This window comes from Babesia microti, chromosome IV, assembly GCF_000691945.2.
Source record: "Babesia microti strain RI chromosome IV, complete genome".
NCBI classification, from domain to species: domain Eukaryota; phylum Apicomplexa; class Aconoidasida; order Piroplasmida; family Babesiidae; genus Babesia; species Babesia microti.
In genome coordinates this window covers 722,421-747,077 of record NC_034969.1, presented here as the reverse complement: position 1 = coordinate 747,077, position 24,657 = coordinate 722,421, and the positions used below count along the sequence as shown (strand labels likewise).

Below are 24,657 nucleotides of genomic sequence, written 5' to 3'. Positions count from 1 at the left end.
TTCGAATCTACTTAGTTAATTCAGTTATTATAATATGCATATTTAGCGACAGTTGCAACAGGCTTATTAGATATCATATATCATGTTTTATATGTTAAGTAGATTATAACTCAATACTGCTATGCTTAATAATGCAATTGAAATAATACCTATCTATTGTTATATATTGTACAGGATAAGTTAGATCAGTATAAAAATTTATCAATATTTATAAATCGTCATTAATGTTTTATTATTATCATTATTCCATTAATCATACAATATTAAAATGTTACAAAAAACTATATATAAACAAAATTGATATTTTAGTTAATGATACAATCCCTCATTTTTTACAATTTCACAAATAATTAGTGACAATTGTGATATGTGCAGTTACAAATACAAAATGTACCAAACAGATCGTCATAATATTAATGATTATGTTCATAACAACTGCATTAGATATAAGTGCATTTTGCAAAAATTATTAGCTGATAACCCATTGCGATAACCACACTCTGATTAGTTGGAGTTATTTTCACACCGGATTCCGTTTCTATTATAGTTTTAGTATGAGTGTAGGTCCCCTAATCGCTTTTCGATTCGAAGTCCGAAATGATGGATTCATTGGAATCTGATGTCTCTTCCGTACTAATTTGAGTGACATCTTCGTAATCTTCAATGCGGATGATGGTAGTTTGTTTCCCCTTCCATTCTGCCAAACTAATACCACTAGTGTCGATCCATTTGTCAAAATTTCCAGTCATTTTCTTGGTCCTATACTTTCTAAATGCAATTTTGATATATTTAATCATACCCGCAGTGAAAAGGATGACCGAAAACCCTACCAGAAATGATAATGAGTGTAATAACACTTTCTGACTATCTGAGATAGCAACCCCGTTATCAGACAAATCATTCTTTAATAGTTCTGTGATATTTAAATTAAAGTCAATGCTCTTGTCTATTTCGACAAAAATGTTTCCTGGGGATCTGTTGAAGTTCGTGGAATCCAGACGCTGGTTTGTAAATGGCTTTTGCGTGTTTAGTTGATTACCGTTTAGCTTCCTATTTGATTTAGGAACTCTAATTGTGTCATTCTCAACTCCTCGGAGTTTAATGCTGTTATGTTCGCCTTTTAGCGCTACCATTTACAGCTGTTTATATGTGCACCAACACGCATCTACTCGCTTACTCACTAATAACATACACAGGCATGCTTAGAATACACAGTTTACCAATTTAGTTGTTAATAAATCACCAGTAATTATTATTAAAAACACCTTCTACATCAGTGGACAAAACTTATATTACACGACAAACAATTACACATACACACTTACCCAGCTACTTATTATATATTAAAAAATCATTTCTTCGGGTAGCTAACAATTATGAATGTACATCCAACACATTTAAATAGCCAAAAACTCAATTTCTAAATATATTCTATTGCATGTACTTAATTTTCCAACGGAAGATATTCGCCGTATATAATATTTAGATATCTGCACATACACGCAAACACTTTATTGTAAACGGACATCAAAATTAAAGTATAATCATATCCACATATTATTTCGTCGTTCACATACTACACTGATAATCATTATATGTATTTATCTATTGTACAGCAAACACCACATCCATGAATGCATGTAATAGTATCTATTGTGGATAGGTAGTGAGTGGTTGTAGAAATTAATTAAAAACAATCGTGGCCATTAAGCCGCACTTTGCGATTATAATCCCCTTCCGTAGGCCATTGGCACAAATTCTGCGGCATTGGGATTAAATTTAAAAGGAGCCTTGGTACCCTTACAATTATTGGTTGAATTGTGAGAATCCAGATCTGATTCTTTAAGGGGTGATGAAGGTGGAGCAGTGGGTATTAATTGGGACTTGCATGTATGCTCTGAAACATTAGAATTAACCGACGAATTGTCAATTGGGGACAATGCTGATCCAAAGGTACTACAAATATGACCATCACTATCCTCAACCACTAGGGAAGATACATCAGGCTCATCTACAGACCCCTCGGAAAAGGAGTCCCTCTGAGTTTCTTGGATTTCCAAAGCGATTTTTGAAGCCCTTTCTTGTACTTCCTTGGGAATGGTGGATATGTCAAGTTGTGTGGTATACAAATTTTCGTCATAGCCAGAAACGTGGAGGGAAGAGCATTTTGGTGGCCCATACAAAGGAGGAAGGTTAAATATCCCGGGCAAATCTCCCACATTCAAATATGAGTTGTTGTTGGTATTACAATTTTGTGTACATTGGGAATCGTAGTCACTTCCAGCCTCCCATTTAACCAATTCTTTCTGATGAAATTTGTTTTGTTTATATACAATTTCAGCGTCTGTTTTCAAACTTCCTCTGTGCATCTCAGCACTAACCTAAAACGTATATACGTAATTTGATAGTTTGAGTGGGGTCATAACCATAAGGTACATGAGTGTCAGATTGTCAAATAGACATTTCAGCATCATGTCAAGATTGCAGCGCTTACAAATATGGAACCGCGATACTCACAATAGCGGTCAAAGTTTAGACACGGAACCTTTTCGTAATCCGGATAATAAACGTAGTATTACACGAGGCGTTGTGCCAATACATGTAATTTTAACTTGATTATAGGCAGAATCTACACTATGGAGTGTGCCAGAATCTCCTCAAAATGCCAGAACTCTCAGAGCTTCAATTATTGGCTTACCCAATGCAGGTGGCACAATGATTTATTTAGGTAAAAGTTCGTTGCTAAATTCATTACTAAGCACTTCATTAGCTGCTGTATCTCCCAAAGTCAATACCACCAGGTAGATAATTTGTTTATATAGGGAAAATATAACTGCTGTATTGACCAGGGACAATTGCCAAATCGTATTTGTTGACAACCCGGGGATCATTCCATTTCAATACAAAAGATCCTTTGGCAAAGAGCTTCTAAGGGCTGCATGGAGGGGATACCATGAATGCGATGTATGTATTCTTGTTGTGGATGTTGTAAAGAGACCCTGCTCACAGCTTTTTCAACTTATTCGTAGTATTACCCCTAAAACAATCAAATCATCATCACAACCTACAGATTCTGACCCTTTAACTGAATCTCTCATAGAAGAATCAGATGAATTACTTGAAGCTGGAATGGATGAGTGTTATAATAGAATACCTGTCATTTTGGTACTAAACAAAGTGAGTATTACACATTACTGCAATACAATTGTATAAGTGCTTACATAGAGTGATTTATTGGACAGTATCAAGTGGGCCAAGTCTAGGTTTAAGGAGCTGAAAGTTTATGGGTCATTTTCACAGGTCATTTATACTTCTGCAAAAAAGAATTTGGGTATTGAATATCTTTTGGATGTACTGGAGCGATACTCAAAGCAATCGCCTTGGATTTACCCTCATGATCTACTAACACCAATGTCAAAGATACAAATCCTAGAACAGTCCATACGTACATACATTTTCTGTTGGTTCAACAAGGACTTACCTTATAAGATAGGACATAAAACTGTTGGTTGGACTAAAATAGATGACACAACTACACTTATTGAACATGTATTTAATCACTTGATTTAGGAACTATACACAAAGACAGATTTGGCTGCAAAGATCATTTGTGGCACTGGTGGAAAAATAATCGCTAGGATACAGGATAAAGTGGCAAAAAAATTATCTCACTTGTGGAAAATGAACATTAGATTGAATATACATGTCAAAACGGATCGAAACAAATTGCCTTTGTGATTTTTTTGTAATTTTTGCGTAGAAGATTTTCAAATTTATATTAGGTAAAAATTTCATAATAATAATAATAATACAAGTCACTAGTGTGGCCTAAATAAAATTAAACGTACCATATAAAAGCACCCTGCTTAAACTCTTCCTTGGGTAATAATGCGATAAAGTTGTTCATGTCCATTACATACATTGTTACATTCATTAGTGCATTGCTATACTCCATTTGCTTGTCCATATTATATAAAAATACCCATAGGGCATATTTCATGGCTGCCAATTGTTCAGCTTCGAGTTGGCACGTATCAAGGGATTGGTCCAGAGCTAATGATAGACCGTAGACCTGTTCTTGCACCTTTTTCAACGTTTTACCAAAGTTTCCTTCGCGTACCTAAATAAGTTGATGATTATGTACAATTAAAATAATTTGCCGATAATTTGTAAATAACGAAAGACAACGGATGTAACCCAAGCATTTCGTGTTTGTATTGTTGCAATACAATACTTACTTCGATGTTAAACATCAAATAACGAATGTACTCCCACAGCATATCCCAAATAACGATTTTACGTATGCGATTTCTCTACTATTAAATGCCGAATTACGTTGGCATGAAATCTGCGATTAACAAGCCAAATGTGCAAACTTATGAAGTAAATTTTTCCCCAAACATGGTCCAATCCAAATCCTATATCACAAAATCCAAACTTTTAAGATAGTGAACGTCTTCACCCCGTGCAATGCATAAATGTAAATGCGGTTTCACCATTTCTCTAGGTCCGTAAATTAGAGGTCTAAATCAGAGATTTTGATAACCTAATTCTAGTAAATAAACTGTTATCTAAGGGTAGTAGAAACTTCTGTATATTGAATCGGCACATGCTAGAATACGATATTGTGCACTATACAATGTGCCAGTGATACAAATCGACGAAGATTCCACAAATTTACACATTTTCTACGTAATAAATAGCGTAGATTATTCATCTAAAATAAATATTTAGACGTGTGTAAACTTATATTGATCATTATATGTGTTTTGCTAACAAATGATAAAATTATACTTTTTACAAAGTTAAACAATTATAGAGAATGCATGACATCCTAAAACATAGTTATTATGATATTAATCCCTAAACTTTTGCTTCCTAAAACATCTTTTGTAATCCTAAACCCATGTTATTTACCAACGAAAAGATCCTAACTATAACCCTAAATGCTACTAACAAATTTCCCCAACTCTATTTAATTAAGAATGTTTATTACCATATATAATTGTTATGACTGATGCCCCTTATAATAAATAACTTGGGAATGCGTTGACAACACCTGGGTAATGATGATTACCCTATCAACGTGAAACAATAGGCAATTGTACCACGTACATGCATGTGATTATTGACAGCGCCGTTCAGTGTATATATTATAAGAGTATCGCATTTTTCATCACCCAATAATATATGCTCAACGGGCAATATATTTACAATAAGAACAAATAACAATGAGTAACATTAACTACCATTGTATCTGTATAGATAGATCGGATAGATAAATATGACAAATGAACGAAAATGGAATGAAATGTGGAGTTATGATATCATCCGTATTGCATTTTTGAGGCATCTACGCAAATGCTAATATTCAAATTACATAATCACAAAAGGTTACATACATAGGCGCTGAGCCAAACAATGTCAATGAAGAGATGAAACCATAGGTATCTAATAGATACCTATAATTATTGATTATTTGCTATATAAAGACCCATAAAAAGACATACACAAAATATTATATGATTTAGTTAGTTCATGCTGAAACAAGGCTACAAAATAAAGATTTTACATCACATACAATCCGTAGTAAATGCATCCAAGCACAAATAATTACCGCAATCACATTAATGTATACAAGTGAATTCTGCACCACAAGTGAAATTCTATCGGAGACTACAGTGTACTACACACACAATCCAACAAAATAGCGTGGGGAAAAATTAATCAAAAAAGTTAGATAAAACAATATAAGCAAATATGTCAAATGGGCAGTTACTAGTATAAATGCCGCGTCTTGAACTGTGGCCGATACTAGATCTGACAGAGCCTGGTGATCATGGCTCGCTGCTCTTGGACTTGCAAGGCGCTAGGCAGCACGCGGTTTTGGATGCACAACTGGAACAAATGTAGATATTTTTCAATGTCCTCAGACTGGCTAGCTGTGATTATCATTTGCAGATGATCGGATATTTTATTATAACAGTGAATGTATAGTTCGCCAGGCATATGGTTGTTTTCAAGAATTGTAGGCAGACAATTGTTACACAGATCGGAAAGGATGTAATTTAGAGCCACTTTCGACACATTTAGACGATTAAAATCCTTACTCTTCTTATTGGGATCTCCGCCCCTATACTGTATCCTGTGTTTCATATCACCATCCGCGTACTCTTCCCCCTTATCACTATTAAGCTTATCAGAGTCCATGTGTTGCATATGAACAGGGTCCATGTAACCCATAGGCATCCCTGCCACCACAGATAGATTATTCGCTGCAAATTCCTCACCATACATATCAACAACCTTCATATGCTTCTCATTAGACATCTGCTTATCATAGCTCTTGCCCTGCAGAGATTTTCCTGCAGTTTTCCTGCAGTCAATTGCAAGGAGACGGGCCTCCTCAAAACCGAAGCGGCCAACAGAGAAATAGCGATCCATTCTTTTGCGATTCTGGTACCAAGTGGCGACCCAGTATTGGTGGTTGGCGTCATATCTCACGCCCATAACTTTAGGCAGCTGTTTCGCCCTCCTAACCAATTCGTTAGCCTCACTTTTGTTTTTCCTACCCTTGCCAATACTCCTTCTGTGCTGCTCCAATGAGTCAGCGTGCAACAAGGGCATTCCATCATGCGATTGCATTCGCATTGCAGCGGGGTACATCGGATGGCGCCCCTTTACATTTTCCTTTAAATGGCCCATATCTACGCCCAGAGGGTCTGACACAGACATACCCAACCCTATGCCGTCAGTCACTAGGGCCCCGTAGGTGTTGGTGCCGTTATGGGAGAGATCAAATTCTGTGCCATAGGGCTGCATATACTCTGCATGTGGAACATGCGTTGGTAAATATTCCTGATGGATATGCGTTTCATCTATAACTCGTGTACCTTCCACACCTTCTTCGGTGTAGGAGTCATTGACTGCATTTGAGATTCCTGGAGGTTGCGAATTGGAATAACTAAGGGATTCCATATATTTGTAGGGTTCTATGTCGGGGTAAGAGGGGGGTTCTCCAGTAGAGTTAACCATACCAATTGAGGTGTGGGCGTTGGGATAATTGCCTGGTAGTTTGACCGGGATGGATTCATCAATCTGCGTACCATCACTTAGCTTAGATTCCATGATTAATTGATATAATTAAGCAGGATTGTGTGAAAATGCATCAGATGTTTTTGAGTTTGTTTATTATCCTGGTAAATGCCCCAGGAATTCGTTCTCTTGCGATTACTTACCAGTCGATCTGATGTTATCTTCTAATCCAGCCCCACATTTTGTCCTTATCCTACCTTTCCTTCATATTCAATATTTACACAATCAACCATCCTAAACTAATCGCTAATATAACTAAAAAATTAATAACTCGACTCAAAATATTATAAACCGATTACACTGTGTCATGCCGTTACTTATTGTACTTGCTGTATTGCGATGGGCAACCGTCCTTCTTCTATTGTTTTATATGCCGCTAAAAAGTCTCCCTCTATCACATCAACCACGCTATCCCTCACTCCATCTTTTCTGTGCATTACATGTGACAGTAAAGTTGTTGTTGTTATACCGCTGCACCGTTCCTCCATGTACTCTACCGTTTTCACGCCAAACTTGGCCTTCAATGCATTACTGTAGCAGTTTATCACGCCAAGAGAGTCAAGTTTCCTAAAATTTACATCTGCAAACCAGGGATGGGATAGAGCCATCTGTGCAGTTATCCGTTTGTGCGGATTATATTCTAGCATCTTTAGCAGTAGATCCAGGCCTAGGTCATCCATGCGCTGAAAGAGCGCAACGCGTAGATTATTCATCTTGTCTTCTACATGTATATTGTAAAGATCGTCTCGGAATGGATAGTGTTCTGAACTAGGTTAGTTCATGTAATCATACACTGAATCCCAACAATTGTGGTGCTTTATAGCACATTTGTTGTTGCATGTGACTTACAGCGAACAATTCTTCCATTCATTTTCTGTCGGTTTACCCAAGGCCATGACTATACGAGTGAGCACTTGAAAATCCGAGTGCCCTTGGAAAAGGGGTTGTCCCGTTACCATCTCCGCTATTATACATGCAGCGCTCCATATATCCGAGTTTAGGCCATAGGAGTGAATCTAAATTAGAAATATTATATTAAAAAATTTTCGCCGCAAAAATTCCCCATAATTCATTCACACTTAACATGTAACACTGATAGGCATAATATATGAGACAATAGATTGGCAAAGGAAATTGTTTTTATTGTGTTTCAGGTGTTTCAGACGAGTTTACTAATTAAAAAATTTATTCAAATGAAAATTGTTATACTACAACAGCATAATCAATAGCTATTTAGCATCCACAAATTACTTAGTATTTAAACATCCAAATATTTAGTGTAGAAATTATAATAAATATTTGTGAAATCACTAAAATATTAGTGGAAATTGTTAGGTAATGGATAGTGGTTGAGAATTTGTTTTAAAACACAAAATTTTTAAAACAAAACATTTACACACCTGAGTCTGCGCCCCATCTATAAGGATATCATTGCGATTTTTGTTCAGGTTTATACTACCCAAGATGATTTCTATAGGACGATAATACAGAGTGCATACAGTGGGAGTAACAGTACCGTCTAGAGATCGATTCTCTCGGCCCAGACCCCAATCTCCTATCTTTAACACGGCAAATTTATCATTGCTATCCAGCATCAGGTTGTTAGGTTTCAGGTCCCGATGTTCAATCTAAATCATTTAAATATCATTTCAAAAATTGTATGAAACAAAAAATAGAGTTATAACACATTTTTTTGCACTAAGATAGAATACACTAAAACATTGTTTATTAGACAAACATTTTATAATGCAATGTGACACTAACCTTAAGATTGTGCAAATAAGCCAACCCGTTTAGCAGTTGAAAGCTGTACCATTTCACTTGTTGTATGGGCATTCCGCGACAGGGTTCACCGATACAATCTTCCAGAATCTGTTTAGGCATTGGATGCAACATCTGTAGCGCCATCTGCTGCTGCGGAATTTGCCTATTGCACTTGTTTATTTGTTTACTAAGGTCCCCGCCTATACAATTAATAATTACACACCTTTGCAATATTCGTAAAGGGCTAAAACAAACGGTTGTGTTTCAGCAAATGGGTAAAAACTAAACTCCTTCTCAATGAGATCCTTGTCTTGGAAGGTGGAGAAAAATGTTTGAAGTTGAGCGTTTAGTTTTTTGCATATATTAGGGTGTGGATCTACATAATCATTGTAATTACCCACAAAAATGTCGATTACTTTCAAAATATTTGGATGACCCTCGCAACTCTACGTCACATACGTTACTACCTTCATAATTGATAATTCCCTTATTGTCGCCGAGGTGAGACCTTGCTTTAGAATCTTAACTGAATCATCTTTAAAGTATTTAATTGCGAAATCAGCATCCCTTTTGGGGGGGTTAGAAGGAACACACATATCCACTGTATATTTATTGGAGTCAAAGTTTTCCCTAGTAGAGTCCAACGAGTTAATGGCACGAGTATCAAGTTGGGACACTCTTCTAATGCAAAATTCATGGGCCGAAGCTGTTTTGTACGATCTATTTTTGGGCTCGATCGATCGTTTCTTAGCCGGCTGCTCTAGACCAGTGTGTAAGTTGTCCACCAGATAAGCTCGGAAGACGTCGCCGTATGCACCTCCTCCGAGTTTCCCACCAATTTCCAATTTCAAACCGCTCTTTTCAAAGTAAATTTGTTCCCCAGACAAGTCGCACTTGAAGTCAATGAAACGGACCATTTTACTTATCGCACACTCACTAGCATATAGTGCTCACCGACCACTACATATTATTTTTTTAGGATTCACGAATAATTCTGAAAATCACAACTAGTAACATATTCTACGCTCACTAAATACTCAACTAATTCGCAATAGACATCTATAGTAAATCTGGATGTGTAAATTTTACTTATTTTTCTAAAAATTTCTATCACATCTGTGATAGTACTACCCGTATGATGCTCAAAGTAGGCTTTAGATACTAGATTTAAAAATTAAAAAATTCTTCGGGGAAATTCCCACTAAAATTATTATACCATAATCATTCATCCTTCAAGACCATGTTAGGGATTCCTACATAATAATTACGCTACCATTCTTAATTGTAAACACATGAGCACATGATGGGCATACCAATTTGCCCTCCTTAACTGATACCTATATGATATGCGCTATACATTTAAAATTGTATTCCCAACTGTGTCTATAAATTCATCACTAAGCTGAACGTCGCGATCGTAGGTAGGGGGGATGTCTATTCCGATACTTTTAGCTGCAGAATGCAACACATAATAATCTAGGCGAGTGAGCATTTTTTCAACAAACTCTCGATCTATCTTATTCTTCTCCTTCACGATAATAGCTTCACTGTCAATTCTAAGGGGATACCCATTTGTACAACTTTTGACATTACTATATCAGTTACAACTTGCCATGCGAGAAGATTATGCGTTATCAGTCTCATCTCACTCTGACACTACAAAAACTAAACACTCTATAAGCTATATCCACATTAAACTAAAATTATATATTAAATAGTTGTTTAATGGATTTTTTCTAATTTAGTAAATTCGTGTTTAAACTATTGTACAATTAGTGGTATATGTTGGCTCTGCATGATAGTGAGCTTTTGAAACTGGAAGGGCGTCTGGAGTAATCCTATGTAACAATTTACCTACTTTTCCACTTGCTAATGCCTTTTCTCTCTCAATTCTCTTATATTCTTCATATCTATCATCATAGTTGCTATTTTTATTGTTGCGATGATTGCCATACGTTCTATCTACAGATTTGGATCTTCTGCCTTTATCTCTGCGCATATCCCTATCCATATTTCTGTACCTGTTCCTGTCCCTATCTCTCGATCTGGATCTTCTTCTATCCCTGGAGCCCCTATAGTCCCTATCTCTAGACCTGGATCCATCATACCGACCCGATCTCTTATCATCATCTTTGCATTCACTAGGCAATTTTATGGCACTCAAATCCACTATTTCTGACATTCCATCACTTTTGGATACGGTTATAGTTGTCAATCCGCCCTTAGGATGTACTTCAATCACTTGACCACGTTTCCATCTTTGCCTACATAACTTTTGTATTTACCCATCGAAAAATTCTATTTGAACATTACTAGTGAATTGTTCGATATTGCGTAGATTTGTAATTTTCCTACGCCGAAACTCCTCAAATTCCAAAATTTCAGGTACGCAATTGTTCTTAAATTTAATCGGCAATCGAGGCAACACTAAGTAATTATTTTATTTACCAATGGTGAAATACTTTTCATCAATCAAAAGTGAGTGAAGATAGCCACCTAAAGTAACCGTTTTAGATTTTGCAAGGTCTATTGTAAACTCCTGTATATCCAGCAGATATGGCTTAAACCATTTATACAACTGGATTAATAAAAGTGGTTACCTTTTCATAGTGAAATGAATAACGTATGTATAGGAATCCGCAACATCTAGCGTAGACACTGGTAGTATCTTCCAATAACAAATTTAGATTATCATCTTCCAAGTTCATAGTAAATAGCTTGTATAAGCAACAGAATAATGTCGATGGTTTAAGGCGATTTGCCGAACAAAATGGCTCTGCATGATCTGCGTGTTGATGAATCTCTTGCAGTATCTCCTCAAAAGTATCAAACCCAGCTATACTCTTGTAATACTCCGAAGAAAGGATGTTATTTCTTAATATAGGGTTAAGATTGCTAATGACAGTATTGTTCCTGAGTTAGAATTATGGATTTCTTGGATACAATTAAGAATCATTGACTTACTCGTGTGATGATTCAGATAAGTTGCTATTGTAGTAATTATAATTGTCAGATTTTTTAGAATTATTGAGGGATTCTTTGTATTTCACACAAAATCTACATCCATTTTGATGTTTATCTATGTAAATTGATCGCTCACTATGCATATGACATTTTGGCACTATATCTTGGGTAGAATCGGTATCAAAAAACCCAAATTGTGTAGATTCTTGACTAATATTATTATACTGATGGATATCCATTCATACTCAAACAATTGTAAATAGTTAAACCCTACATATCTGCCGGTATACGCATCCTGGACCATATGGCTTGGTGCCACCATGCATCACTTACATAGCACTAGATCTAATTACTTTTTATATGCAAATACTTACCAATAATTGGCTCATAAAACAGTCGATCTTGACTATTGAAAGCTACGAAAATGGATCTATCTGAGGTGTCCCAGCACAACTTAGACAATGCAGACTTTCTAGCTCAAAAAACTATTTTAATCGACCTGATCCACGATATTAATGTGAAGATAAAAGAGAGGGATAATTTGAAAAAAAATCGGACTAACAATCCGATTGAGATCATCAAAATTGGCAACACAATCAACATTAAACTTGAGCAGATAATACTGGTACACGATGCGTTCGTTCAAATTTACAACAAAATCGCTAAGACGAAGAAATTGAAAAAGAAGTACACTGAAGAACAGTTGGATGACTTCGCTAACTCTGTAAAGATACTTACTACCCATGTGTCTGAGTGCGATGCGGCGGTTAGACACAAAACCGTGACAATGACCAAGCAGGAACTCTGTAATCTGAAGATGATGGATCTTGATAACGATCCGGATGGTTAGTCTATATTATATTATATTATATTATATTATATGAAAATTTAATAAGAAAATTGTAACATAGAACCGATTAACGATAAGGACAAAGTTGAAGCGGAAGAAGCTCTAAATAGATGGAAACTTCGAGACCAACAATTCGACGATCAAATTAGGGGAATAGGAGAGGCGGTAGAGAGAATAGGTTTGTTAATTTGGATAATTTAGGGGATGTAGCATTGGAAATAAGTGAAAAATCGCAGGCCCATGCGCAAAGTGCAATTAAAACTGCAGAAAACGTAAAGACTACGACTGTTGGAATTGGCACGTTGTCAGATCAGATCAAAAAGATCATAAAGAAACAACGCAAGATAGAGTGTGCATGTAGGGGTATTTTGATGTTGATATTTCTATCTTTAGTATTTCTACTGGTTGTATTGGTTAAGAGGGCTTTTTCTAAAAAGTAGTCATGACATTATATTTTTTAGAATTAAAAATAACCTTTAAAATGCGAATTAACGCCAAAAATTTGACAATTTTACCTTGTAAATTATTTAATTTCTAAAGTATACTTGACAACTTAACAACAGAACGGCACTAGTGGCATGACGTATAATATTAGATTGAAACTTGCTATTTTATTAAATGTAATTAAGTAATTTAACATAAATGTATTACATAATTTATACACTCAGTAGATATTTTTTGGAAACTAAATTTTGTTTTAAACGTTAAATTATTTGCTTGATTGATTGTAAATAGCGTATTTTTTTGATTAGACAAACAATCACAACACATTTAGTGATATAATTTTATAATGTAAATAATTAAATATTTCTTAAACAAGTAAATAGCATATTAAACCATGATGTTTCTTTATAAAATACAGTTTTTTATTGATAACATTACACAATTAAGCATAACAAATAGAGTTATTACGATATTTACTACATCAACATAATCAATTGTTATTTAAAACTTATAAAACATATCGTTGATCATTAAATATTATACGAAAGTATCTGTTATACACAAAAATGGATATAAATGTGATTATTTTATATTAAATCGACGGATTTATCAGCACATTTCAAATAATTTCATAAAGGAATAAGAATAAAGATTATTGCCACATTAAGCTTATTCATTTAAAATTTTACAGAAATCGTAAAATTACAATATTATAATGTAATGGATAAAAATTTTATTACTTTTTGTAAGTAAAAAAATCCAGTTACACATTAATTAAGCATATCAACTACTCTAGCCAATGAAAGTTATTTTAGCACATAAACACTTACGTCTAAGTTAGAAATAACAACACAAAACTACTTATTATGCAAATAGATTTGGAATTAGTTACTACATAAAATGTTCAACCTCAATAAGGTTTATGACTATTTTAAGAGTTAGCATTAAAAATTTGAAAACCTATCAGTTTAACATAAATAAACAAAGGCATATAATCGGTATAACTACTTCTTCTCTGGACGATACTGGCCAATTACTACCGCATGATCTCGGTGATATGGCTCAAGTGTAAGCTGTTCCCTAGGCTTACACTTGTCTTTCCTCAACTTATCAACTTCTGCAGCAAATACAGCCTCAGGTTTTGCCGTGGAATCAACGCAAGATGCTTTTATTGAAATTATATACCATCCGCTGGGCTTTAGGAATTGATTGGCATTAATAGCCACAATCCTCGCTTGATCTGGCTGTGCTACATCGGCGAATATCACATCAACAATTCCTACAAGCATTCTATACCTCTGAGGCTGCCTGGCATCGTCAACAATCGGTACTATGTTGGATCGTCTTTTTGCAACATTTATCAAATCACGTGCAGAACGATGGGAAAATTCCACAGCATAGACCATTCCATTTGGTCCAACCATATCGGAGACATGAGAGACTGTCGTTCCATTCGCAGCGCCTTAGTTAGATATTTTTAGACTATTAAAATTTACGCTAATGGAAAACAAGAATTTATAATATGAGAAAACATACCTAAATAGAGAACCTTTGAGTTTGGGTGGATAGGCATATTGCCTATTCCCCCAATTATTGTGGCAGCTAACTTGGATCTGAATGGATTCCAAATGCGATACTCAACTTTCTCTCCATCATCCTGTTGCACTTGAATTCGTTTCTCCCCGTAAATGGATTCCCCTGGTACCATATTTTTGGTTACTAGCGCATCAGCTTTGCCCTTAGCTATGAACACCCCGGGAAATCTATGAGGAATTATAATCACTTTGTTAGATCCACCCCTAAATCCAGCAGACTTGAACCCACCAGGCTTCTTAGCCATTTTACCCCGACCTAAATGGCCAATGACTTACCGCTGAACCCTTTACCACTTTCCCCTCCTCTAACTCCTTTCCCCTTAAAGTTATTCTTGAATTTGCTTATACCCATATCAAAACACGGCAATCCCTGTGCTATACATGCTCACCCCATCACATACTTAATTATCATATATGATAATCATATATTTGCTACATGTTTTTAAATAACAATCATTTAATTCATAGTTATATATAATTGCAATATACACATTTTTAATTGAAAACATTGGAAATTAAACTAAAATATTGATTAGACTCACTTCACTATCTATACCATCTACTCAGGCACTTGTCTACTTTATTAACCATAAAATTGTCAAGTTGTCTATTTTTCAAAAGATTTAAAAATGGGTTCGCTTCCTGTGACAATCTTTAGATTAAAATAAAATAATTTTTAAAAATTCAAAACTATTCCTCAATTCAACATTAAAAGCCCCAATCTCGTTATTAATTGCACAAATATTCAGTCTAGTATTTTCACTAGTTAAATTAATTACCAAAGGCATTAAAATTCGAAAATTGAACTAATTTATAGAAAAAATTCCATCAATGCGATAACTAATATACCTAAAGCTAGTTCCATAGCATACATCAAAAATGGTCAACATTTATCTACGCTTATTATTTTGAAACTCCTGAGGTATCCCTTATATGAATATGATGTCACTCCATTCCTCTCACTCCCCTTGTAATCGCTTAATCCCTCCGCGACTTCCACCTCAATCCTCATGTTGCCCTAGATAATGCTATTAAACACATCAAGTTAAAACAACTTTCAATTCACCCATTAAAAATCACCAAAATAATATTAACGCTAATGCACAAAATATAGAATGCAGATTATATAAAATTATTCACATAACATATGAATTTCATGGGTATGACCTACCTTTATATCCTTAGAATGCAGCGCTGCTTTACACACTGAAGAGTTTGGACTATAAATGTCTAGATAAACTGTTGTGATTACCTGTACCAAAAACCTTAGCTTTTTTATTGTTTTGACAGTCTTTAGGACACATTACAATGTGTTTAGACCCGATGGGTAACTTCAAAATCCACATGGCATCATCTAAAATAACTATTATCTAACCTTCACATGTCAAATATTCAGATGTAACCATTGGAGATACTGAAAAGCTGATAAGCTGTGGACTGTATTCACTACAGCTGATTATGCCGTGGTGTCCCTTGGTGGATTTATATGAGGGCAATCCGTCTAGAAGCTTAAGTAAGACGTGATTCCCAGCACCAGCATGCATTGCCGCTTTGCAGATTGAAGAATCGGGAGAATAGATACCACTCCCTTTCAGAGGCAACTTTATGTCACTACAGTCGTCGCCACAGTAGACTGAAAATGTCTGTCCTACAAATCCATTTATGACCCTCAAATCATCATCACAACCCAGTACCAATGATTTAAAACTGTCATCCCATCTGCTGGTCAAATTGTATTTAATGGGGTGTTTGAGACAGTGTATTTTACCGTCATCGACAACAGTGAATGTGTTAATGACAGTTGAATTGAAGTTTTTAATGAGTGAATACGCATCTTGTGACGTAAGAATATGGTCAAAAAATTGGATGTTGTATATTTGACCGACAAAGTAGTCATCGTACATTGTTCCAGGTCTACCGACGTATTTGGGACCCTGAATAAGACATTCATACGCAATAATAATTCAAACGTATAGTAAATATTTTACTGAACAACCAGTCCATTACATACCGTCAAAGATATTGTACTCCAATTACTTTTGTGTATCGTGTTGTGCCCATTTGAATACACTGCAATAGTTTTACTGGGCCCATGATATGTTAACAATATATGAACCACTTCATTATCAATACTCGTATCATCATCGCTAGTATTGATTACACTAGTGATAGTAATTGCTGCATGGCAAATCTGTTCAACAACCAATTGTCTATCATCCAGTGACAAGATTAATCCCCCGCAATTACCCAATGATAATAATGTTTTCCTACTACCATCAATGCCATTAGTCGCGGGTTTAAAGTGAATAGATATTGAGAATTTGTTACTGGAAGCTATTTTACTCCAGAACTCATAGTTGGTAATATCCAACCACGAGTTACTGGTACCGGTAAATGCCAGTTTTGGCGTGATATTGTATAGTGGCTTGAGGCGCTCGTTATGAGACGGGACGCTTAAAGATCCATCTATACCTTTGTTCTTATTTTCATTTTCGATATCATTGTCCTGTTTATCGCCTATTTCATCCACAGCTTTATCAATTTCAGTGCTATTAGAAGCGTACGTCCCCCCGCTCCTGGACTCGGGGTTAACACCTATCCTTACTTTGTCCAATAACTTAGACACCACAGATGACAACGTGACTAGATAAGCTTGTGGACTTACAGCCCTTTTCAACCTCAATGCCTTCTATACTGACAATCCCGTTCCTACTGGTTCCAAACACACGCTTAACACCAGACGCTACTCTAATAACTAAATTTCCACCATCATCCACAACTCCAGAGTGTATTGCCGCCTTACAAATTGAAGATTTTACGGAATAAATGAGTGTTCCTTCCACTAGTGATTTAGTATTTTTACATCCCAACGGACAATCGACCACTCTAATTCCATCTTTATCAAACTCTACATCATCTGCTGTATCATAGCAGCTAAGTTTCAGTATGGGTTTGAGTGGGTTTGAAGGGAATTGAAGTCTTTCAATGTCCATTTTTGACAATTCTTTTTCAGCACATGATAGTACTACTTCTCCATTACATTCGTGTTCCTCAGCCCCTTCAATTTTACACTCACTCAAACGCTGTTCGTAGCCTAAATAACACTTCATTTAGAACGATTTTATGCGGAGGATAAAAATTTATTACAAAAACTTGTAAAATTTTACATACAAAACTGCAATCATTTTACATTAACATACCTTTACATGATATTTTGATGAGGTTATCACTTCCCCATTTGGAGCAATAATTGTGCCCATTCGTTTCTTCACAATAGCAATTGACACAACCTTCGCCATCAACATTAGCATAACCCAATTGATTACAAGCTATAATTGCCTCCTTAAGTGACCATTTGTCGCTGCAAATGGGCCGGTAACCTAAGTAATAGATGCATCTACCTCCAACGTTGATTTCAAGTCTACCAATATTACCATTATTAGTAACATGATCCGCGTAATTCACCAATTTCACATCGCCAAAGGAGGATATTTGCTTTCGACAGTGAATAACCACGTCATTTTCGTGATTCAAACAGTCTACTGTGGGGTTCTCAAATGGACATTGGGTAATTGACCTTTCATTGCCAAGGCATCCCAATCCGGCTATTGCAACAGGATAACCCCTGTGAGCACACATATACTCACCATAAACATCTTTACATCCAGTATATACCCTTTCTCCAGTCTCAAAACCTATATTAAACTGTGAAGATGAATGACATATTAATGATGTAAATTGAAATGAATATACAACATAATGTATACCAAGTATATATCATAAATTCTAAAAAATGCAATAGACCTATGCATAATATGTGCGATTGTTCCCCAACACTTTTATTATATAAGCAGACATCAACATACGTTAAAACAATATATTACAACACATTACAAATGATGCATTAATGTAAAATATTTATACTGATTCATGCCAATAATTCTATATGAATTTATATACATTTGACAGATTGATAGGGGCAGGTTAAATGGGTTAAAGTTGCCAATTTAAAAAGTTATAAAAAATTATTTGTAGGTAATAATAATATATTGGGACACACTATTTATGTATTAACGTAAAATGCATATTAACGTTCATTTTTAGCGTGTAATGATTATATAACATTGTATATATGCATTCAAACAACAAAAATTAATTACCCAAGTGATGGCAAACCAGATGTGCTGCTTTTGATGTAAATTTGGTGCCCTTGCCACTCCCACACACGGTACCCCAATGACCAGCATTTTCATCAAAAATCTCAAGTCGTCCCACTGACGCCAATTCACCCCTCCCATCTACCAACCTAATCTTCGAGTCAATGTCATCAATGCTATCAATCTACATATCAGCCATCTTACCTTGTAAAGGTAAAAACTAGAAGTGCGATTAAAGGGCTCATAATCGATGCTATTTCTAGTGCCAATACCGGCATTATACCTTGGTAATTGGGGCCCAACTGTTACATTAACTTCACCACCTAAATCAAATAAAATTTACCACCATATGAAATAATTCCATCAACAATAGCTGCACTGCAAATTGAAGTAGACCCTGGGTGTATTATAAATCCCTCTACCTTCTCCTTTGGACAATTTAGGGGACACTTAACAGCAAATGAGTGCAGCTTATCAGTGGGCATTCTAAATTATGCAATTAGTACCCAAGAAAAATATCGACCAAACGAGTTGAGCAAGTAATTTCATGGACAAAAGAATTGTCATTTAGTGATACAAGCGCATTATTATTATATGTCCCGCCTAACCAACGATTGATTCCAAAGGGAACCCTCCTATCGTTGAACAACACTGAAACGCTGACACAATACCAAGGCAAATCTGTCGAATCATTTGACACGACAATAGACTTAAGTTCGCCAACATCACTGGCCTTGATGTGGTAAATATTGACACTACCCCGTTTCAAATGGTTAGTTAGATAAATAGACCCTGTTTGTCCATTTTCACCAATCAATTTAATTCTAACATTACCCTCCGTGCCAGCTAAATAACTCGCATATTTACCTCCAATTTGAGACCCAGTTTTAAGCTCAATGATATAAGGTTTATTCCCTTCCGGGTATAGCTTGGCTTTCCCATTATGAAATTGTTCCGTACAATTAAACCTCCAAAATCGGTTATTCTTATTAATCTCTATTTCTAAACACTCATATGCATAGCTATCTCCCTTGTCCAAGACAATATATTTGATATCACCTATATCTACACCAACATGCTTAATACTAGATTATGCTTAGTGATACTTGGTTTTGAATTTGCCATTTTTACCGCATAATAAAATACCACCAATATTACCGTTGGTTCCACTCAATGACAATGTGCCATCGCAACTAAATGAGGTGCAACTTTACCCATCAAATAGTGTCTCGGATATTGGAAGCCGCTGTTTAATGGCATATTCCACTAGATCATCAACTTCTAAATGTGAAATCTAATTACCACAAATTTTAGTACTATTTTCAGTACTTTCATTTGTCAATGTATGAACTGGGAACAAAAATAGCGTCGCTAGAATATGCCATAACATCAGTTAGTGTGTAGGGCACGATGTCATTTATGTATTACATTTTTTAATGTTCTAAAATTAAAAAATGTAATATAAAATTAGTCATTCATAAAATGTTCTTACACTCTAGTTTAGTTTTATATTTAACAGTTTACACAGCATTGCTTGGCATGAATGCAAATCATTTTTTATTGTTTTAAATTATTGACTAATGTATATTCATCAACGCATGTAGGTATATCTGTTACAACTTAATGATTAATCTACAACATCCCATATCACTAAATGGCATAAATCAAATATCAACGTAGTCACATATATTATTGATATTATTCTATATTTTGGTGATGTTAATTAGAATTTATTGAAAGTTATCTGAAATATATATGATTTCTAATGATATTTCTGTTTTTAAATCACATTGCAATTACAAAGGCACTCTGTATCTAAGCAACAAGTAAATCATCAACTTTTAAACCATTAATTTGATACTTTGCGAATAGTTGACCGCAAGCGGCGTCTATATCTTGCCCAAAATGATTTCTATATATACAAATTTCAATCAAACCTGTAGGAAGTGGAAATTGATAGTTTATTTAGTTCCTTTTCGAAAGCCTTTGCACCATCAACTAGTACTCTTTCCATGCAATCCCCTTGGACTATATTGAACACAATGATACCTTTATTATAGGGGATTAAATTTACATGATACAAATGTCGCACATCACCTGGTCTGCTGCGTATAAAATTACCCAAGGCTTGGGCGTGGTCCACTGTATCATTTATGTCTACTTTAAAGCTATATTTACCCTTTATAAGAACATATGCTATCCAAACTCTCCTCCCTGTCCTAGCCAAATGCTTATCTAGCAACTCAAACACCTCTTGGAAGGGGTACATGCGATTGATTGGCATCTGAATGGGGGATTTATTACCAAATCATTACGCTGATCGGTGAAGGGAGTGTGCAACGAATATGCGATATTGATTTGTGGATACTTGGCAGATAATTTACTTAGGCCTGGAAGTAGTCCTATTGTGCTGATTGTTAGTTTCCTTGGCGATATATTCATTTCACTGGTAAGTATTTCCAATGCATGAAATGTGTTAGGGTTTGATAATGGTTCTCCCATGCCTAAGTTAGCATAATATTATAAATTGTATGGAATAAGTGAGAAATACCCATAAAACTGATTGTGTTGATTCTATGACCCATGTTTTTAAAGTAGATAATTTGGTCAACTATCTCATCTACCGTCAAATTCCGTTTTATTCCAATTTTCCCTGTGGCACAAAATTTACAGCCATAGGCACAACCCACCTATATGATAATTCTAAACAATTATCAACTCAATTATTGTAATATTTTTACCTGTGATGAGATGCAAAGAGATGTATGTGTAGGAAAGTTTAAAAGTACAGATTCAATTCTAAAACTATCACCACATTCAAAAAGTACTTTTGTTGCCCTGTCGGACTTAATAGATTCTATACATTTAACACTTAATAACCCATCATTGAAGGTGGAATCTATTCCCCTACGCAAAGCAAGTGGCAAGGTTTTCATTTGGTAAACGTCCAAAACTGAATGTTTGTACAAGTAATTATTGAATTGTTTAATGCGATACGGTTCGTAGGAGAATCTTTTTATATACTCTGATATTTTGCTCTGTCTCACAGATCGGAACATACACTCAACTTCGGTTAATCAAGATACTACTGAGGGTACCACGTTGAGTATTATACAGAAACATTTTGTATTGGATAATTTTACTCCCATTTTTTCTCAACATAATATTTCATTTGACTTCATTAGTCAATATAGTCGATTTGACACATAAAATTTCAATACCAAGAGTAATCCTTACCAAAGCAAGATTCAACTGCTAGACATATTGGAAAATTACAATTTCGCAACATTAATTATTTATATAAATGAAAGAGTTTTAACTATAATAGGAATATTATCATTAGTAACAATTCGGATATTACTCTTAAATAGTATAATATTCATTACAATTGTGTGATGTGTAGACTTCAGTAAAATATAAAATTCATGTATAAACAACAAATTTAGCTTGATAACAAATGGGCATTTTTTAGTGAATACCGTGAGGTTCGATGTGTAACGTGCACAAATGTGCTAACCCTTTCATCACCCTATATAGTTGCCGACATGGCGATGTATTATACTACTAGAAAAGATGGCTTAGATGGTCCAGCTCATGTTGTTAGAGGCCCAATTATACCATTAAATGAATTCTTTTCTGTCAGTCTCCGCTCGGGGTTCGGCTTACAACTCCTTTCCTTGCTTGGATTGATTATAACACACTTTTCACATGGAGGAAAGGGATTTTACACATACGATTTGAGTGGATTATCAGAAGAAACTAGATTGAATGAATCATTTCGCAACTTTACCGCGGTTTTTTCAATTATCTACCTTGGAGGATCTTTGTGTCTACTCTGTTTTCAAATCATATTAGCTGATGATACATGGTAAGGCATTAGTCACTCAGTTGGACTAGGGGATATAGATCTGGGTCCAAGATTTTAAGACTAGCTACCTTTTTGGACACTCTAAGCTCAACTTTGCAATTCATTTTCCATTTATATATTGCAAAGTTTTACACAACTAGATGGTACATACTATTGAATGAGGGTGGGAGTGAACTAGTTTTGTTTTTATTCACCAGAGTTATTCATGCATTTTCCCTTATATTATTTGGTGTAGCGTGTTACCTATTGGAAGTCTATCATGATGAAGGTGCGGGTGATTTACACGCATACATTAACAGTGTATTATTTATATTATCCGGCCTTTTTGGTATTTTAAGTTTTAATGCAGAACTGCTAAAATTCATGCTTAAAATGTCAACACCATTCGTACCAACATTAGCGCTAGCTTTGCTGGCTGCTTCTTTGTGGGCAGTGTATTTCGAACCAGAAGTCACATACACATCTCCAGCCTTGAATGAAACCGAATTGACCAATGATGTGGAGCATCAGGTAGAAAAATTCACCCATCTCACTCCTATGCAATCTTGATTATATCGATTAAAATTAACAACAAGTTGTTAATTTTGCCAATAACGGCTTGTGTTTGTATATAATTTTACCACAACACCTTTTCCACGTTATTTTAACATTTTATTTCGACGTCTATTGAAAACTTCGGATAGTTGTTGTCATCATTATATTTTCTAGCCTTGACACTTATTTTATAATATAGTGCATACTTTAATAAAAATTCTAACATCACTAATTTTAAATGCTACTTGCGTAAATGCATTATTTGTAATTATTCCAGTTAGATTTCTAGTATTAGCCCCGTTAATGCTTGCAATCTAACATAAAAGTAGAGCTTATAATAACCTACTTAACCGAAATAATGATTACTCATAAATACGAATTTTCACATACTCAATACAATATACCATGGCAAATATATCAATTAATTTATAAACACATTGGATAATGCATTTAATGTCATACTAATTATTGTTTCATGTAATGTCAATATTTAAATATGCCATTAATAACGAACATACACATTTGCACACATCATAAGTTTAAATATATAATATTACCAGGTGATTATTTAAATAATCACAACTATTAATTAACTAAAGGACATTAAAGATTTGTGAGTGATAACACACAATTGTAATTATGGATGTATGAAAAATATTAATTAGACGTAGATTATTTTTAAAATTCCCCGATTTTAAGGATCCATTCTTCTATTGTTCTTGGACCACTTTACCATATTAACATTCGGCTTCCCGTCATTATCAATCCCTAACCCGATTTGATACGTGTATATCATTATTTGATCGCCAGTAACAGCTAGCAGCACAAACGAAGGGATGGGATTTGGGGACCAGGGCTGATAGGCTCCGGTGCATGTTGAGGGGTTAATATAACATCTATCGGATTTGGTGATAACAGATAGTTCATGGGTATGACCTGAAATTAATATATCACAATTTAGTTGTATCGCTATAGCTCTTAATGAATCAAAATTCCCCCAAGGCACAATTTGGTGTCCATGAATCATGCCAAAGTTGAATTCCCCTGATTTAATTAGTAACTACCTATTTTGACATTCAAATATTCTGGATATTCATCATTCATATCAAAATCCCCCTTGGTTATGTACAAATTTGTGGATATATTCTCAAGTTCCTCCTTTACATCATCAGAACCTAAGTTGCCAGTACAAAATACAGCTGAAATCTTGTTATTCCTCAGCAATTCTTTGAATTGATTTGGTATACAAAGGGCTCTTGAAGGTGTGTATATGTCACCAAGAATTAGAATAAATTCCGTTTCATTCATTATCAGCTATTCTTGCACATTGATCATTACTACAGTAAAGCCCTACACAACTACCCTATGACCAGTGCAATTACTAGT

General features: G+C 35.1%; 14 protein-coding genes across 14 annotated transcripts; 3 read left to right on the top strand and 11 right to left on the bottom strand.

The window, feature by feature from the left end:
* BmR1_04g06790 (hypothetical protein) lies at positions 570-1,133 on the bottom strand (the record flags this gene model as incomplete). Its single annotated transcript, XM_012794508.2, has 1 exon — positions 570-1,133. One exon carries the CDS (start codon positions 1,131-1,133, stop codon positions 570-572), a length of 564 nt encoding a protein of 187 aa, XP_012649962.2.
* Positions 1,725-2,369, bottom strand: BmR1_04g06785 (hypothetical protein; the record flags this gene model as incomplete). Its single annotated transcript, XM_012794507.1, has 1 exon — positions 1,725-2,369. The coding sequence occupies one exon, from the start codon at positions 2,367-2,369 to the stop codon at positions 1,725-1,727; it is 645 nt and encodes a 214-aa protein (XP_012649961.1).
* BmR1_04g06780 (GTPase Era) lies at positions 2,437-3,738 on the top strand (the record flags this gene model as incomplete). Its single annotated transcript, XM_021482547.1, has 6 exons — positions 2,437-2,601; positions 2,623-2,707; positions 2,729-2,801; positions 2,823-3,177; positions 3,226-3,549; positions 3,571-3,738. The coding sequence occupies 6 exons, from the start codon at positions 2,437-2,439 to the stop codon at positions 3,736-3,738; spliced, it is 1,170 nt and encodes a 389-aa protein (XP_021337765.1).
* BmR1_04g06775 (conserved Plasmodium protein, unknown function) lies at positions 3,819-4,611 on the bottom strand (the record flags this gene model as incomplete). Its single annotated transcript, XM_021482546.1, has 6 exons — positions 3,819-3,828; positions 3,849-4,120; positions 4,239-4,313; positions 4,336-4,418; positions 4,439-4,524; positions 4,547-4,611. 6 exons carry the CDS (start codon positions 4,609-4,611, stop codon positions 3,819-3,821), a joined length of 591 nt encoding a protein of 196 aa, XP_021337764.1.
* BmR1_04g06770 (hypothetical protein) lies at positions 5,815-7,128 on the bottom strand (the record flags this gene model as incomplete). Its single annotated transcript, XM_012794504.1, has 1 exon — positions 5,815-7,128. One exon carries the CDS (start codon positions 7,126-7,128, stop codon positions 5,815-5,817), a length of 1,314 nt encoding a protein of 437 aa, XP_012649958.1.
* BmR1_04g06765 (Protein kinase domain) lies at positions 7,413-9,776 on the bottom strand (the record flags this gene model as incomplete). Its single annotated transcript, XM_021482545.1, has 7 exons — positions 7,413-7,863; positions 7,945-8,111; positions 8,496-8,723; positions 8,860-9,059; positions 9,083-9,235; positions 9,257-9,305; positions 9,327-9,776. The coding sequence occupies 7 exons, from the start codon at positions 9,774-9,776 to the stop codon at positions 7,413-7,415; spliced, it is 1,698 nt and encodes a 565-aa protein (XP_021337763.1).
* Positions 10,081-10,503, bottom strand: BmR1_04g06760 (TRM112-like protein At1g78190; the record flags this gene model as incomplete). Its single annotated transcript, XM_021482544.1, has 4 exons — positions 10,081-10,112; positions 10,133-10,196; positions 10,217-10,451; positions 10,472-10,503. The coding sequence occupies 4 exons, from the start codon at positions 10,501-10,503 to the stop codon at positions 10,081-10,083; spliced, it is 363 nt and encodes a 120-aa protein (XP_021337762.1).
* A 128-nt stretch (positions 10,504-10,631) lies between these two features.
* On the bottom strand, positions 10,632-12,062 carry BmR1_04g06755 (PRP38 family; the record flags this gene model as incomplete). Its single annotated transcript, XM_021482543.1, has 7 exons — positions 10,632-10,697; positions 10,718-11,123; positions 11,145-11,286; positions 11,308-11,437; positions 11,460-11,772; positions 11,824-11,938; positions 11,960-12,062. The coding sequence occupies 7 exons, from the start codon at positions 12,060-12,062 to the stop codon at positions 10,632-10,634; spliced, it is 1,275 nt and encodes a 424-aa protein (XP_021337761.1).
* Positions 12,248-13,113, top strand: BmR1_04g06750 (conserved Plasmodium protein, unknown function; the record flags this gene model as incomplete). Its single annotated transcript, XM_012794500.1, has 3 exons — positions 12,248-12,668; positions 12,720-12,851; positions 12,875-13,113. The coding sequence occupies 3 exons, from the start codon at positions 12,248-12,250 to the stop codon at positions 13,111-13,113; spliced, it is 792 nt and encodes a 263-aa protein (XP_012649954.1).
* BmR1_04g06745 (NOP1, FBL, rRNA 2'-O-methyltransferase fibrillarin) lies at positions 14,122-15,064 on the bottom strand (the record flags this gene model as incomplete). The annotated part of the gene is made up of 3 exons (XM_012794499.1): positions 14,122-14,579; positions 14,654-14,968; positions 14,989-15,064. The coding sequence occupies 3 exons, from the start codon at positions 15,062-15,064 to the stop codon at positions 14,122-14,124; spliced, it is 849 nt and encodes a 282-aa protein (XP_012649953.1).
* BmR1_04g06740 (Lysyl oxidase homolog 3) lies at positions 15,596-20,259 on the bottom strand (the record flags this gene model as incomplete). Its single annotated transcript, XM_021482542.1, has 16 exons — positions 15,596-15,730; positions 15,884-15,942; positions 15,965-16,066; positions 16,088-16,646; positions 16,724-17,355; positions 17,378-17,806; positions 17,913-18,092; positions 18,114-18,407; positions 18,873-19,053; positions 19,074-19,192; positions 19,213-19,355; positions 19,376-19,715; positions 19,737-19,954; positions 19,976-20,062; positions 20,084-20,150; positions 20,172-20,259. 16 exons carry the CDS (start codon positions 20,257-20,259, stop codon positions 15,596-15,598), a joined length of 3,633 nt encoding a protein of 1,210 aa, XP_021337760.1.
* Positions 20,260-20,684: 425 nt separating this feature from the next.
* BmR1_04g06735 (rlmN, ribosomal RNA large subunit methyltransferase N) lies at positions 20,685-21,928 on the bottom strand (the record flags this gene model as incomplete). The annotated part of the gene is made up of 7 exons (XM_021482541.1): positions 20,685-20,781; positions 20,807-20,897; positions 20,919-21,026; positions 21,048-21,153; positions 21,174-21,373; positions 21,421-21,559; positions 21,611-21,928. The coding sequence occupies 7 exons, from the start codon at positions 21,926-21,928 to the stop codon at positions 20,685-20,687; spliced, it is 1,059 nt and encodes a 352-aa protein (XP_021337759.1).
* BmR1_04g06730 (glideosome associated protein with multiple membrane spans 3 (GAPM3)) lies at positions 22,415-23,286 on the top strand (the record flags this gene model as incomplete). The annotated part of the gene is made up of 3 exons (XM_021482540.1): positions 22,415-22,737; positions 22,758-23,065; positions 23,087-23,286. 3 exons carry the CDS (start codon positions 22,415-22,417, stop codon positions 23,284-23,286), a joined length of 831 nt encoding a protein of 276 aa, XP_021337758.1.
* BmR1_04g06725 (vacuolar protein sorting 29) lies at positions 23,966-24,579 on the bottom strand (the record flags this gene model as incomplete). Its single annotated transcript, XM_012794495.1, has 2 exons — positions 23,966-24,315; positions 24,336-24,579. The coding sequence occupies 2 exons, from the start codon at positions 24,577-24,579 to the stop codon at positions 23,966-23,968; spliced, it is 594 nt and encodes a 197-aa protein (XP_012649949.1).
* Between the last annotated feature and the right edge of the window lie 78 nt (positions 24,580-24,657).